Raw genomic sequence first — 14,434 nt, 5'->3', positions numbered from 1 at the left:
CCTTCCCTCTGTGCCCAGAGCAGCCGGGGTGACCGTGGCACCAGGGCACCCTCTCAGCCATGCTCGCCCAGGCAATCCCTCCCCGCCTTTCACACTCCTACTAATGCCACAGGGTTATAATTTACAACCAGGAGACTGAAAGTGGCAAATGGCTTTCCCTACAGTGCTAGTCTGGGAATTACTTTCCATGAGGGTTTATGAGGGGACGTTAGTTCGGGCCCTTTCACTCAGGACCACTGGTACAGCTACAGCTATGGTATTTTATTCCCAGTGACCACCAAAGCTTGCAGCAGGGACAGGAGAGCAGAAGGAATGGACTCCTTCCCTACAACACTCAGGAGACATCTACACAAAAATCCAGGAAACCTCACGGTTGCCTTGCATTTTTTCTGCTCATATCAGTAGTGAATGCAAATGCCAAGTGCTGCTGAGGGACTGGGAAGGCTTGAGAGTAATGTATGGGGGAGGGCAGCTCAGGTAAAAGTAAGGAAACGTGGGTAACTTTTTGTAATTTGCAGCTTTCTTTCAAACTGAAACTCTCCATGTTTCTGTGGCTGGTCACATCAAAAAAAAATTTAATGGCAACATTTGGGAGAAAACGAGCTATTACACTCTGATACCCAGCCCGGCCTGTAATATTAAAGATTCTGGTTCATTAGAAAAGGTGTACATAATTCTGAGGTCTTCAAGGTTCGCTTATCAACAGTTACAGGAAATTCAAAGTACAGAGTGTTCCTGAGCTCTCATTTCTTAATTTTATTAACTTGGGAAGAAATTAGGGTCTGGAAAAAGCATGTAAATCTCTACTAGTTTACATCCCTGTGCTCTCATTTGACTCTTCTCCTCTTTCAAGACACTGTCCCTCCCCTAGTTTGGTGTTATTTTGCTCTCTTCTGTGTTGGCTTTGCATCTTCTTGCCTCTCTCCCTACATTGCTGTCCCCCATTGTGCTGCTTTGTTCCTTGTCTACTAAACACACCACCAATAGTAAGTGAGGGTTTGGTAGCCATCACCTCACAGCTGGGGTGCAGGATGAGATAAGAGACCAGTGCAGCTCTGTCAAGTGAGGCACGGAAGTGACCTGAGCCTTGAAGGAATCTCAAGTCCTGAGAAATTCCACTCCCAAAGTTGTGGAAGGGCCACCACCAACCAGCCTGCACACAAGCCAAACACCAAGACCAGCCCAGAGCCATGGGACACAGCAGCACAGTGGGTCCCCCCCACCTTGCGCCAGGGTTTTCCGAGGAAGATGCTGCCTGTGGGTCTGGTAACCACCGTACGGACCAAGCACTATTATTCACACTGCCATGCTCAGGATGTCAAAGCAGGGCAAAGAAAATGCAAATTCCTTTAGCTCTGGGAGAAGGGGTTCTCTTTTCCTTTTTCTCCCCACCAGTGGTACCAGAGTGCCCACGAATAGAACACCTGTCCTCTGAAATAAATATACTCCCTAAATACAGTCAAATAAAGATTTCAAGCTCTTCTAACAGGCGCGACAGGAGTGGATGGGAGAGGTGGAGTTGCACAGGTCTTTCTTTGGCAGCCCTTCTGTGCCAAGACACATCACTCCCGATACATGCAATGCACGCAGAATTTGTCTGAGCTTCAGCCCATTGCAAAAAGAGGGTTAATTAACAAGATATGCAGGCTGATTATAGCCAGCAAGAAGCAACAATTAATTTTTCTTTAACAAACACATAATTCAGTAATTCTTGGAACATTTATTAACCCCCTAGTATAGGCAATTACTGTAAGATAAAGGTCTGCCCATCTTGCATAAACATAAATTGCTGCATGTTGCTTTTCTATAGCACAGTAACGTCCATGACTGTGAATAAATGCTAACATTTGAGTTTTAAGCTTGATTCAACCCTCCCAATCTAACATTTTTAGCAGATCCTCACTCTCAGTGGCTGTCTGGCCACAAAAATATCATTTCATATAAAAGCCAAAAATATGCAGGGTGGTATTTCACTGAGATACCATTTTGTAGCTCAGTTTAAGGTAATCTCACACATTTCCTAACATACAGAACTGAAGAGGAAGAGGGGTGGGAAGCACAAAACCCAAAGATCATTCCAGCTACCCAATAGGTTCTGTAGTCACATATAACAATAAAAAAAAAACAAAACCCAAAAAAACAAAACAAAAACCCAAAACAAACAAACAAACAACAACAACAAACAAAAAAAAACCCACAAAAAACAAAACAACAAAAACCCCCCAAACCAAACAAACAAAAAACCCCAAACCAACAAACAAAAAAAACGGCTTTGTAATAGACAGGACACTGCCAACCAGCTTTAAATTGAATTACACAGCCTGCTAATCTTTATGATGAAATAAAATTTCTTTGAACACTACACATTATACTAAAATCTGCAGTGCTTTCTCCCCCCATCCCCAACCTCTCCGTGCTCAAAGCAACTCCTCCACCCCGAAACCATTGTTCTAAGCAGAAATGTGATGCTCTGCTAACAGAAAGACTTCTTATTTTAATTAGATACTGTTAATAGGGTGTGCGTGATGCAAAAATTTAGGAGAGGTATTTTTGCACTTTACAAATTTAATGTTGCATCAAAAATGCAAGTGACAAAACAAATTGATGGTGTACAACAAATACATACTTTGACTGCTTTCCACTGAAATCATTCTCATATTATGATATTGTGGCAGCAATGCTGGAGTAAGAATCTGATGACAATGTCTATAAAACTTTCTGTTTGGGTGGCATTTCTTGCTTCATGCCTGGTCAATACAACAACCATAAATCTCTCCTCTGTTCTAAAGTGGATCTGCGGGAAAAGGGGGAATCGAAAGGAAGATTTACTTTGGTTGTTTTATAAATTTGTTTTGGTTATGGTTTGTTATTTGAAACCTGATCATCCCCGCCTTTTAAGACAACAGCAGTCCAGGGGAGTAGATCCAAGAAACGAATGAGCAATTATTGTGATTGAAGGTCCTGTCCAAGAATTGTGTAATACTTTCCAGTGCTCATTGGCTCCTTTCTTTCATTGAAAATTACCAAATGTATATATTAGGTTTAAACATATAAAGAGCCACTCAATCCAGAACATTATTCTCTTTGAAAGCACATTTCACCTGAGCCAAGTTTTCTAATGGTTGTCACATACCACTGTAATGCTTGGTTTGACTGATCATGGCAGGTGGTACACAATTGTATAGAGCATTTTACACTGTATCTCTAGTAAGTTAGTGACTACAGTTAAAAACAAAACAAAACAACTCAAAGTTTCTCTGTATGCTATTAACAAATATCAAAAATGGTTTCTTGTGAGATTTTTTTTGAAAAGTTGCCAGGAGTAACAAGAGCATAACAAGAAACAACTGATCAGATACGAATAAACTTAAACTGCTCCTCATGCACAAATTCCACTTTACTCAGTGGAAAGTTTAATATCTTGACATTCATTTCTATACAATTTCTTCTATTGGAAGTGTTATTTCTAGGGTTCTGTTTTCCACAAAGCATCTAGTATCTGACCCAAAGCAGGGGATAAATATGAAGAAGCAACTGTAATAACCACAGCACAAAAGCAGAATTTTGCACTTTATTTTTTTTGTTTACTTTTGTTTTCACATTTCACTGTAGATTGCTACATAAGAAAAATATTACTCAGCTTATTAACAAAAATCCGCATGGCTGTATTTCCCCACTGTTTTATAAATACAATAAAATGTAACATTCAAATTATTCTTGTATTCCTCTCTGAAGAATGATTTAAATTAGTATTAATATACCTAAAAAAGGTGTATGCAAATAAAAGCTGAGCACTGATGATTTAGTCAAGTCATATGGGAATTTAAAACTAAGTACAAATGAGAATTTAACTGTGACGTTCAACACAGTTCATGTTAGAACAAAAGCAAAAGGAAATATTCTTAGGTAGTGATGCTGCAAATAAAACCTAAGTGAACTTGAAAGAACCTTTATAAATTTTACCATAAAAACAGGGTGAGATATATAACCCAGAGAACTAAATGATTAAAAAACCCCACCAAACCAAAAAAAGCTAAAATCTAGGTTTCATTTTATGAATCAGGGGTAGGGGGTGGGTGGCGGCAGTGGTGGTGTAATGAAATTGCATCAGTATGTTCCAAACTCATAATATTCAACATCTATTGGCAACTAGAATTAATAAGCAAGTAGACACAATAAAACTGTCTGTACAGGCTTGCCAATGCACCTTCAGGTCTCCATTATTCTCCAGTTGAGAGCATCTCTGAAATAGGCATCCAACGTGGTCTGGATCCTGCAAATCACACAAAACCCTGAATGCTATCAGAGGGGTAGCAGAATGCCAACGGAAGAGTCAACTGCCTTCACCAGCCAGCTGAACCTCTTATTAAAATATCTGCATCCCGTTCCAGTGTCTGAAGCCTAAAGAAGTGCCTCGCCAGAGCCACTCACAGAAGACATAGCTGTTTTCAAAATCAGACTAATAGATTTTCTACAGAGTTGCTTCCCTCTCTCCCAGAACAGCTGTGCAAAACTCATACATACTCACAGGATTAAAGCTACCTCAGCATTTTCTTTCACTTGCAATGAATGCAATTTTTTTTCAAGTGCTAAGAGTTTTGTTCATCAAAATGGTACTTTATGTTTAGTCAATTACTCATTCTATCTATAATAAGTAGAGCACTACAGGGTTCAGAATATGCTCCAGATGGTAAAAACACAAATCAGAAATAAATCAATTTATAAAAATAGGAATACGTTTGTTTTTATTGCCATAATTTTACTTTAAAATATTCATAAGCTTCCTTCTGGTTCTAAATTAGCTCAGAACATTTTGAGCTAATATCTCCCTCAAATTGGAGATATTTTAGAGCTTATTGGTTTGTTTTTATAAAAAAAGTATCATGTCTGATGCTAAAATAATTCACATCAGAAATATACTTTTGTGGAGCAAAAGTTCTCAAGAACAAATACTTCATCACAATGAAACTGTGTTCAGTGTACATTAGAAAAGGAACACACTCACACAAAGCCCTAAAAGAAATATGACTGGAGAGGAGATGAAGCCTAGATAAAATGAGGGAATAACTGAACCACACCAGAGAGACTGAGAAAAGATACAAGAGGAATGTGACCCTGAATATTTAAACAGTGATAAGAAAAGAGTTTGATCTTACTATTATACTATTTTGTTACAGTTGTTTGTTTGTTTGTTTTTTAGATTAAATTATACTATATTCAAGATCAAACACTATTTTGGCAGGTGTCTATCTTACAGTTTTGAATATAATTTCGAGTTTCTACAGTACTAATGCAAAAATCTAAGTGTAGACTGGAACCGAGTGTCTTGTCCATACCTCCGAGAGCAATACCACATTCCCAGCATCCTTCCCATTTTGGCCTCTATTTCATGTAACAGCCAGCAATTCCAAGCTGAAGCTGCTATTTTCAATAACTAAACATTCACACAAAAAAGAACTTTGAAAGAACTGACAATATGTTTCTGAGCACCACATCCATATATGCAGAGTGTGACAAGAAAACCTATATGTTAAAATAGTATAATCATTCTTTTCTTCTCACTTTAAGTAACACAATGGAGGAACTACACTACAGGAAAAAAAGCTGAATTTTTATTTTAGCTCTATCTACAATGTTTATACTAAAGGCAAACATATATTAAAGGTAAAGAAATATTTGTTCCGGTACAAACCTGTATGTATTTGGCCACTAAATCATTCACAAAGTTCTTCAAGTCATTATCTCACAGAAATTTAAAGAAACATGCATTCAAAACAAAAGCAAGACATTAAAGAAAAAACATGAAACGGTCAAGCTGCTAAATCCCAAAACAACTCAAAAATCTAACCAAATTCTACTTTCAGCTCCACAGACATTAACCAGCAGTAATTTCACCTACTGGATTTATTTATGTTTACTACTGCAGAATTTTGCCTGGTTCATCCAGCAATATGCCTTCTATTAGAAATCTTGCATGGAAAAAACTCCCAAAACCAAAATGAACACAGCAAGAGATAACCACCAGACAAAAAAGAACAACACTGGCTATTTGAAAAAAAAAAAAAAAATTACTAAACCAGATGTAAATTATTCACACAAGTAAGGATATGCACAATCCAGGCCCATACTAATTGAGCACAATAAACATATTGCCACTCATTGAAGATCTATCTGCCTGAATTTATCTTTGCTTTCTCTTCAGTTCTTATGAGTTATTCAATCACTTCCCATCACACAGGAAAGGAAATATTGTACTATGAAGACAGAGCTATAATTAGATATTCCTGTATTTCATTTCCCATATATGACTGAATGAGAATGGATGGGAAAAATATGAACAGTGATAATAATAGTATGTTGAAACATTCAGTAAGAAATATATTGGGCATAGAACAACATCTTAATTCTTCCTCAGCACATAATGCTGTGTTTACTGCAAGGTCAGTTAAGTTACTATAAGAGATTTTTAATGAAAACAATTATAAATTTAAAATAACTGTGTTTAAAGCATTTAACAGTCACTAAGGTCAAGTGATTACAGCAGTTACAAGACCCAAGGGACATGTTCACACCAAAACAAAGTGAATAAATTACCTCAGCCAGTGTATGTAATCACTAAGTGACCACAGAGGTTATTCAATGTATAAGCCCAGACTACATTAATGCAAAACCAATAATGAAAATTTATCAGCCAAAGGGAAAAAAGCATAAGAATGAGTAAAAGTTGCAGGAAGGGCTACGAGCTAGGAGGGGTGGGGAAGAGGGCGTGGAAAGCATATTCCATGATTAGGCTGTGGAGACAAGGAAGAAAGACGAACATTAATGAAATGGATGGACAAGATGCTGAACATTTTGCTCAGGTGAGATACCAGAAGAGTTGCAAAAGGATGCAAGACCCACGAAACATAAAACTGCAGGATTGACAGAAGTGTTCTCGGTCCTGTATAACTGGCACATGTAACACCCAGTGAAGTATAAGTGAGGCAAGGGGTTCAGAATAATCATCTTTTAACTTTTCCCTTGGCTTTATTGCCAAGAAAATTATGGACAGCTATTGTGTCTTAGTTATCCCATTATATAATCCTAGTGGAGATGAGTCCCTGTTTTTTTACAACAAAGTAGGTAAAATAAACTGTGGAATGAAGCCTAGCTTTGATCTCACTTCTCTCCCTCACTCTATAAACAATACAGATGCCTTGTCTTCATTACTGCTTTACAACATGATTGCCAGTGAAGAAAACCATACACACAAAAGATATGAAAACTCCTTTCTAGAAGGACAAGGTATTTGAAGGGAATTCTCAGTGCATTGCTTTGGAATAAGGCTCCTACCAACTATGATGAAAAAAGATGTCTCCCACTATATGGCAGAAGGAAAAGGAAGCCTTCTTGTTCCTTCCTGATAATGGTATGTATTTTTTAAACTATTACATGTCATCACCTCACAACCTTGAAGGTATTAAATCTTCACAATATACATGGCAAATAATAAAATGCAATTACTCCCATTTTTGCAGATAGGAGCCTGAAATTAGGTTGTAAAAAAGCACTTCAAAACTGACTTCAGAATATTTTGATTCCAGATGAGGAGAGGACAGCACTGGAGCAAGTACTCACCAACACAATAAGATTCCACATGAGAATCAGTTTGCTGCCTCACCTTATGCCAGAAACCTAATAAGCGGTATTGTCATATATATGAAAATGCAAGTGGACTCTGCATGTAAAAAAAAAAAAGGGGGGGAAAAAAAAAAAGACATAACAAAAGTCTTCTGTACCTGAAATATGAAAGCCTGAGGCCAAAGTCAGTAAGTCTTTACACAGTCAAAGCTCCAGTTTCAATGACACTGACTGCCAAAGAACGCAAAATCTGTTTTCTCAGATAAATACCATACTGACTTCTACAAGAACTATATATATGCGTAGAACGACCCATGGTAAACTATTGAGACTGGAACAAAACCTATTTAAAGGGTCATAGTTCTTCTGTTGCAGATGTTAAAGCAAGGATCTCTGTGATAAAATAACATCATCAGGGAACACCTGGTAAATACAAGGAATGCCAAGTGGCTACCAATATTGTAAGATTCTCCACAAAAAGGTAAAAACACACCAGCAGCTTACTCATTTTGGCTTTCTGCAGTACTGAGTTCACATTTCCAAATGCCAAGCACGGGACACAGGCCCTGGCTGTATCAAAACACTTGTGAAATGACAGTCCAGAGAGGAATTTTGGTAGACAGACACCACTCTTAGAAGTGCATTCAGGGCAGACTTTGGTGGTCTACACTCTCCAGAAAGCAATTTATTTTCTGGAGCTGCCTGGCATCTCCACCAACTGAACCTCCTTGAGCAGCAGTGCTCACAACCTCTCTACGAGGACTAAAACTCGGCAGGACCACACCACCCACCCCCGGGGAAGCTGTGCAACCTCCATGGCCCTTACCTTGATTGCTCCTCCTCCTTCGCAACACTAACATTTACAGCTTATCACAAAGAACACTCAGAAGTTGAAGATGATGATTCCTACCACGTCTCTTCCCTCAACCTATGTACATATCCACCCACTTCTCCTACTGCTTCTTACTTCCCAGTCCTGTGATTACATTCCTAGAAAAAGGATAGTTTTGAGCCCATAAAATCCAGTACCCCTTTCTAGAAATAGGAATGATAGAACTAAATTACAGTAATATGGCAGTATCTGGAAGCCCTAATCCCACATGCACAGCAATAATAAGAAGGAAAAACATTCTTTAAAATTGGGCTATGGAAATCAGAGGAGGTCAGAAGGAAGATAAAAAGAACAGCATGGAGAAAATGCAAAGGAGGGTGAAAAGATGGAGAATGTGGAAGCTCTTCTATTTAAAAATTCCCTTTGTAAATCCAAATGTTCTTTACTTATCTCTTGAAGCGTCAGCCAAGGAAATCCAATGGAATAAAGTGATGCTATTATAAGCAGGTGGAGATGTGGCCATCATATAGCAAGGAAGAGAGAATACAGTGATAGAAGTTAAGCCTGATGACAAAGCTATGCTTTCAGAGATTTTTATACAATGCTGTAAATTCATTCTAATGTTTCCTGAAGATCAGGTGCTCAAGTCAACTTTACCTCTGAGTATTTCTTGTGCAAGCAGTGACATGGCAGTACAAAGCCAGCCTAACAGTGGCATTTATAACAGAAGCATCCTGCACAATTTACTCTCCTTCATTGTGGTCTTCTCCTGGTGCAATTTAATTGTCCTCAACTGTAGCAACACACTATCAGGGCACTAATATCAAATACAGCAGAACATGAAGGGTATTCTGTCAAAGAGGTGTTATGCCTGCATTCAAAGTTAAAATGCCAGTACTCTAATTCAAAGGGGCAGTCATGTGAATACCACGCCAAAAAATTCTCCTCTTCCAAACAGTACTATTGATTTTGCCATCCTGTGTTGTGGGAAGAAGGACTTTCATAATTTCCAAATTGGTTGTAGCTTTTAGCACTGCTTTAAATAATGGTAAAACCAATATACAGACAGTAATCGTTTGGGCTGTGGATATAAAACCCCACAACATCAACTAATGGGACACTGTATGAATTCATATGAGGTGCCACCAACCCCTCAGCGCACACATAAGGCTACATAGTCCTTGTTGTGGAATGACAGAATCTTTTCCCCCAAGATAATGCAGAAATACAGCAAAGTCTCTAAATTTGTCTTAATTAACAGAATCATACTGAGGCTAGAAACAGCACATCACATGAGGACAAGAGAAATTGGGCAGGGGGGGGCGGGAAGGGGAGGAGGGAGAAGGATTTTCAAGTGCTCTAATTCAATTATGAGGCAGTGACTGACACTTGGACAGGAGAGGTTAATTGGGGTCACCAAAACGCAGTAATTTCTTACCTAACCAGTCATTAAACTTCTTAACCTCTGAGGGCAGTCCCAGTTCGGTGAAATCGCCCGTGTGGAGAAGGATGTCCCCATAAGGCATCTGGATGCCATCTGTTCTGGAGTGTGTATCTGAGACGCAGACAAATCGCGTGTGGCCCGCTGGTTTCGGAGTGTCATATGGGATAGGGTCGACCCTAAAGCAGACACATAAAGATCTCTTAACAGTTACAAGGTTAAAACCCTCACATCTATTATTTCAGATATCAACACAGATGATCTCTGCATAAGCATGCATGCACACACACCAACCTCCATTTGCACACACCATGCTGAAAATTACTCTGTCATGTAACACTGCGAAAAATCCAGAAGGAATGACAGTGCTTCTTAAATACTTACCCAGTAAGGAAGGAATATTAAAAAATACATAAGATATGACCAGTTTCTGATACTAAATTTAAACACTGGAAAAAATTGATTTGAGAGACCCTGAATTCAGATGTATTTTTTCCATCGTCTACCTTATACATGAACAGGTACATGGGCCATTAAATAACAGGTCTCTCAGGTGGGCCAGCAACAGGCTCTCACTTGAGCTGAGAAGCTTAGCATCTGATTTTGTACAAGGGCATAGACACTCCTACAGATTCCAGCAGGAATAGTTGTGTACACATCCAGGAGTGCTCTGACAAAGCCTGGAAATTGCAGAACTCAGTCTAATGACTTCTTACCCTCATACAAAATCCCGAGCTCATCTTCCCCAAAGTCCATAAAGTCAGGAACAGAGGTGACAGAGCTTGAAGCAACCATAGATGAAACATTTTTTCTTCTATAGCCAATGATGTTAAAAATTTAGTTCAATTGGTTATCTGCCAGCTACATTTGTTAATTTGATCTTATCAACTATATGTAACCCACCATAGAAGCTTGGTTTTGAGGTGTTTTGGTTTTGTTTTTAAATTTAAGCAGAATAGAGAAAAATAATAGGGAAGAGAAGTGCTACTTTGTAACAAAATATTTTAAAATAAAAAAGGCAACCCATTGCCTACTTTGGAATAGCAATTATTTTTTCTGCAGAGTTACCATAATTTGATTTACTGAACATTTGAATAGCACAACATCTGGACTAACACCTCAGAAACTGCATCCCAGCTCCACAAAACTTCAACCCACTCCACTGATGTACCACTTTGATCATGGTTAGAGCTTAGTTTCAGCTAGAAATTTTGAGGTATTTAGGAGTTATGTCAGAATAATAGTCCACTTATGTCTCAAATCATCAGAGCAGTGAAACCAAGCTCTAAGTATTTTAAAGCACTCAAAATACTGCTGTTCTAAGAGTCATTGGGACAAACTGGCACAATACAGATTTAAAAATCAGTGCCTGAACGTAAAAAGAAAATTAAACAGGTTTTATTAGTTTTGTTCTCCACACTGAAAAGAAAAATAACTAGCATACATTACTGTGGATCTCTTTTTCTTAAATCCCCATATTTGTAATGAGATGTATGACACAGAAATGGAAAATTACGCACAAATCCTAAGAAAATACAGACTTTTGAAGTGTTCCTTTATTTACTGAACTGTATTTACTATACTGTATTAGTATTTAGCATTTACTATACACTGAACTGTGTGAAAACTTCCCCCAGCATCTTTAACTTCAGCTCTCTCCCTATGTGAGGAAGACCAAAAGCATCCTCCAGGGAGCAAGTGAGCTCTCTACACTGGGGGGTTTATAGTAGTTCAAGAAATCAGACTCCATATGGACATGTACTGGTCTCCAATGGAAAAATGTTGACAGGAACATGCTTACTAACAAGACTTTACTGAGTCTTTTATATTTGGTAGAATGTTCACTAACAGCTAAAATTTTAGCCCAGGTGGCAGGAGGGAAAGATATTATTTGTTAGACTGCATTTTCCTAGGTACCATAGTAAGTATTTCCAATCAAACTGGAAAATTTACCATAAATGTACCACACTTGGTTGCCACTGAATTAATTTGCTAAATTCAGGCTCTACAAGATGACGTTTACTTTAGTATGGCCTTTACCTCAAAAACAGTTTTTACTTTGGGCTGGACTGGATGGGAAGGGTCAGTTTGATAAATCACTTTTTTTGGCTTTGGTATTGCACCTACTATTCCACCCAAAGCACCAGGTACTTAAGCCATACATCTGGTTACCACTACAGAAACCCACTGCAAGAATCTGAACTGTGACAATCAATGGATTCTTGTTCTCTGAAAGGGTCAGAAATTAATAAGGTTATTATTACAGAGAAAAACTCATTTACCTACTGAAATCACACTGGCAAGGCTGGGCAGATCTGTAATTCTAGGCCACAGTAGCTTTGTATTTGGTGTCTTCCTCCTGATTACTGAAGGTAAGCCAAAACTTTTTTAACAGTATGTCACACAGCAAACATGGGGGTCTCTGAATCAACATTTCCACACTTTCAAATATGTTTACTTCAGACAACATAAAAAATGAACACCAATTTTCATCACTACCACATACCTTGTTCACACTGTCTCTGCTTAAGCTATGACCAGCATCGCCTGCCTCTGGGGAGTCCAATTTTGTTGGTACACAGCAGCTATGCTTTTGCTATTCTCTGTGGTTTGTTTCCAAACAAACCCTGTTTTGCTTTAGGCAATCCCTACTAGACTATGACACCAAACTCTGGTTTAGGATTTTTCTATTCATACAGTGACAGACTTACAGAAAATTCTATAATCGAAATTCATTAAGGTCCTCACCCTTCTTTCTCCTCTTTACAGACACTATGATATTGCCAAGTAACCTTTTTTCTACATCTTGGCTTAATTTCTTCTCTTATTCAGTAGTGCTTGCCTACTAAGTGTTTGAAAGTGAGATACTGAAGGTTATTGTGTTCAGCCCATCAATTTATCTTACTCAAAACAGTCCTTCAATAGAAACTTAATAAAAGCAGTGTTACTGCCAGTCCTAAAGGCTCAAGTTTTCTTTTCATCCACAGCTACAGTATGGCAAACAGTAATGCAAGATTTTTCTTTTTCACTGCATCACGGGAGGACTGGCCTCCGAACCCCTGAGATCCGCTGCTGCAACAGACAAGGTGCTACCCTTTCACAGCTTTTGGTGACACACTGCTCGCTAGCAGGCTTCCACCTGGGCTGTGAACGTCAGCGATTCTTCTGGTGGTCTGCTCACCTCAGAGCCAAACATCTGGAGATTATAGACTGGCATTTCTAAAAGCTCTGTAATAGTGATGCATCTGAACCTCACTGCAATTCAACAGGAAATAAGTATTTCAGCCCTGCTTACCACCAGTCTCTGTTGAATCAAAGCACATACCTAAGAAATTAAATGTATTCTTTACTATTTGCTCCAAAGACAGTGCATCCAGCTAACTTTGACACTCTCCATCACCACCAATACTTTATTATTTCACTCTTCCTGAGCTGGCAGACAAACACTTTGCAGATTATTTGAGCACAGTATTTGGAAAAGCATGCTCATGGAAAGATGCAGCAAATGTTATTCCAGAATAATTTAAAAGTTCATACGTTAGGATTAATACAGCAACCAGGAAATGGAAAACAACCTAACAAAATAGCCAAGTATCAAAATGAACGAGGATTTTTTTTTTTTGCCTTAAATTAGTAAATTATTTTGGGCATCTAACTTCCTTTACAGACAGCTGTTAATAGGTACTATTATCTATCCTAAAACACCTTGCACCTTAGAAAATCAGGCACTTAAGCAGTTTCTCAAAAATTTATGTAAGACCCAGAATGAAATCCCATAAGGCAGTTGAGCAATGACTGCTTTCTAGGATCATGACAGTAATGTAAGATCTGTCACATTTAATGCATTTATGACAAGGCTTTAGGAATCAGAAGGGACAATGTGATCTTCATGCACTTCTATAAGGGCCTCATTTATCAGATAATTATTTGGCTTTACTAAACTGCCCTTACCATCAGTTGTTCTCACAGAGAGTAAGAGTCCCTCAGGTACAAACCTCAAATTCACAGCTCCTCACACATTGCTGCAGCTAAATCAAATGACAACATAAACCAGGCTCGATTTGGCTTGCTCAACTACCACTAACCACTATCTTCCTCCAAACCCACGGTTCCCACGGCACTTCCAAAGCAGCAGGGCCACGTAAGCGGCCCCTCGCCCAGCCGGGCACCCGGCAGCCCACACACTGTGGCGGCTGGCACCCAGCGCTGCTCCCGGGGACTGCACGGACTTGGAGCTGTACGCTGTCCTCATCTGTTGGACAGCAAAATTTTGTCATGGCTTTACACTTTAAAAGCAGGGATGAAGGAAATAAACAACGGTGAGCAACACGGAAGTTATATGGGGGATTTTAACCGCAAGGTAGGAAGGCTGAATTCAGAAACTCACAGAGGAGGAAAATATTGGGCCTTTCACAGGCACAGAGGCAAAGGACTTGATTTAGTATGTCATGCTATGGAACAGACACGTTAGCCCTATATTTCAGCCCAAGCTTTGATGTCTTATAAATCAGCAGTGGCAGAAAGTATCTCTATGACAGAAA

The 14,434-nt window shown here is 38.9% G+C and overlaps 1 protein-coding gene across 4 annotated transcripts in view; it reads right to left on the bottom strand.

Moving 5' to 3' along the window:
• MPPED2 (metallophosphoesterase domain containing 2) overlaps positions 1-14,434 on the bottom strand; it is a 112,229-nt gene that overhangs the window by 58,641 nt on the left and 39,154 nt on the right. For all 4 annotated transcript variants that reach the window (XM_033007015.2, XM_042785648.1, XM_042785649.1 and 1 more), the window contains one exon: positions 9,891-10,072. In XM_033007015.2, the coding sequence (XP_032862906.1) occupies positions 9,891-10,072 (182 nt within the window). The remainder of the gene's footprint in view (positions 1-9,890; positions 10,073-14,434) is intronic.

This window comes from Tyto alba, unplaced genomic scaffold (genome assembly GCF_018691265.1).
Source record: "Tyto alba isolate M040663 unplaced genomic scaffold, T.alba_DEE_v4.0 Super-Scaffold_8, whole genome shotgun sequence".
Lineage (NCBI taxonomy): Eukaryota > Metazoa > Chordata > Aves > Strigiformes > Tytonidae > Tyto > Tyto alba.
This window is presented reverse-complemented; position numbering and strand designations above follow the sequence as displayed.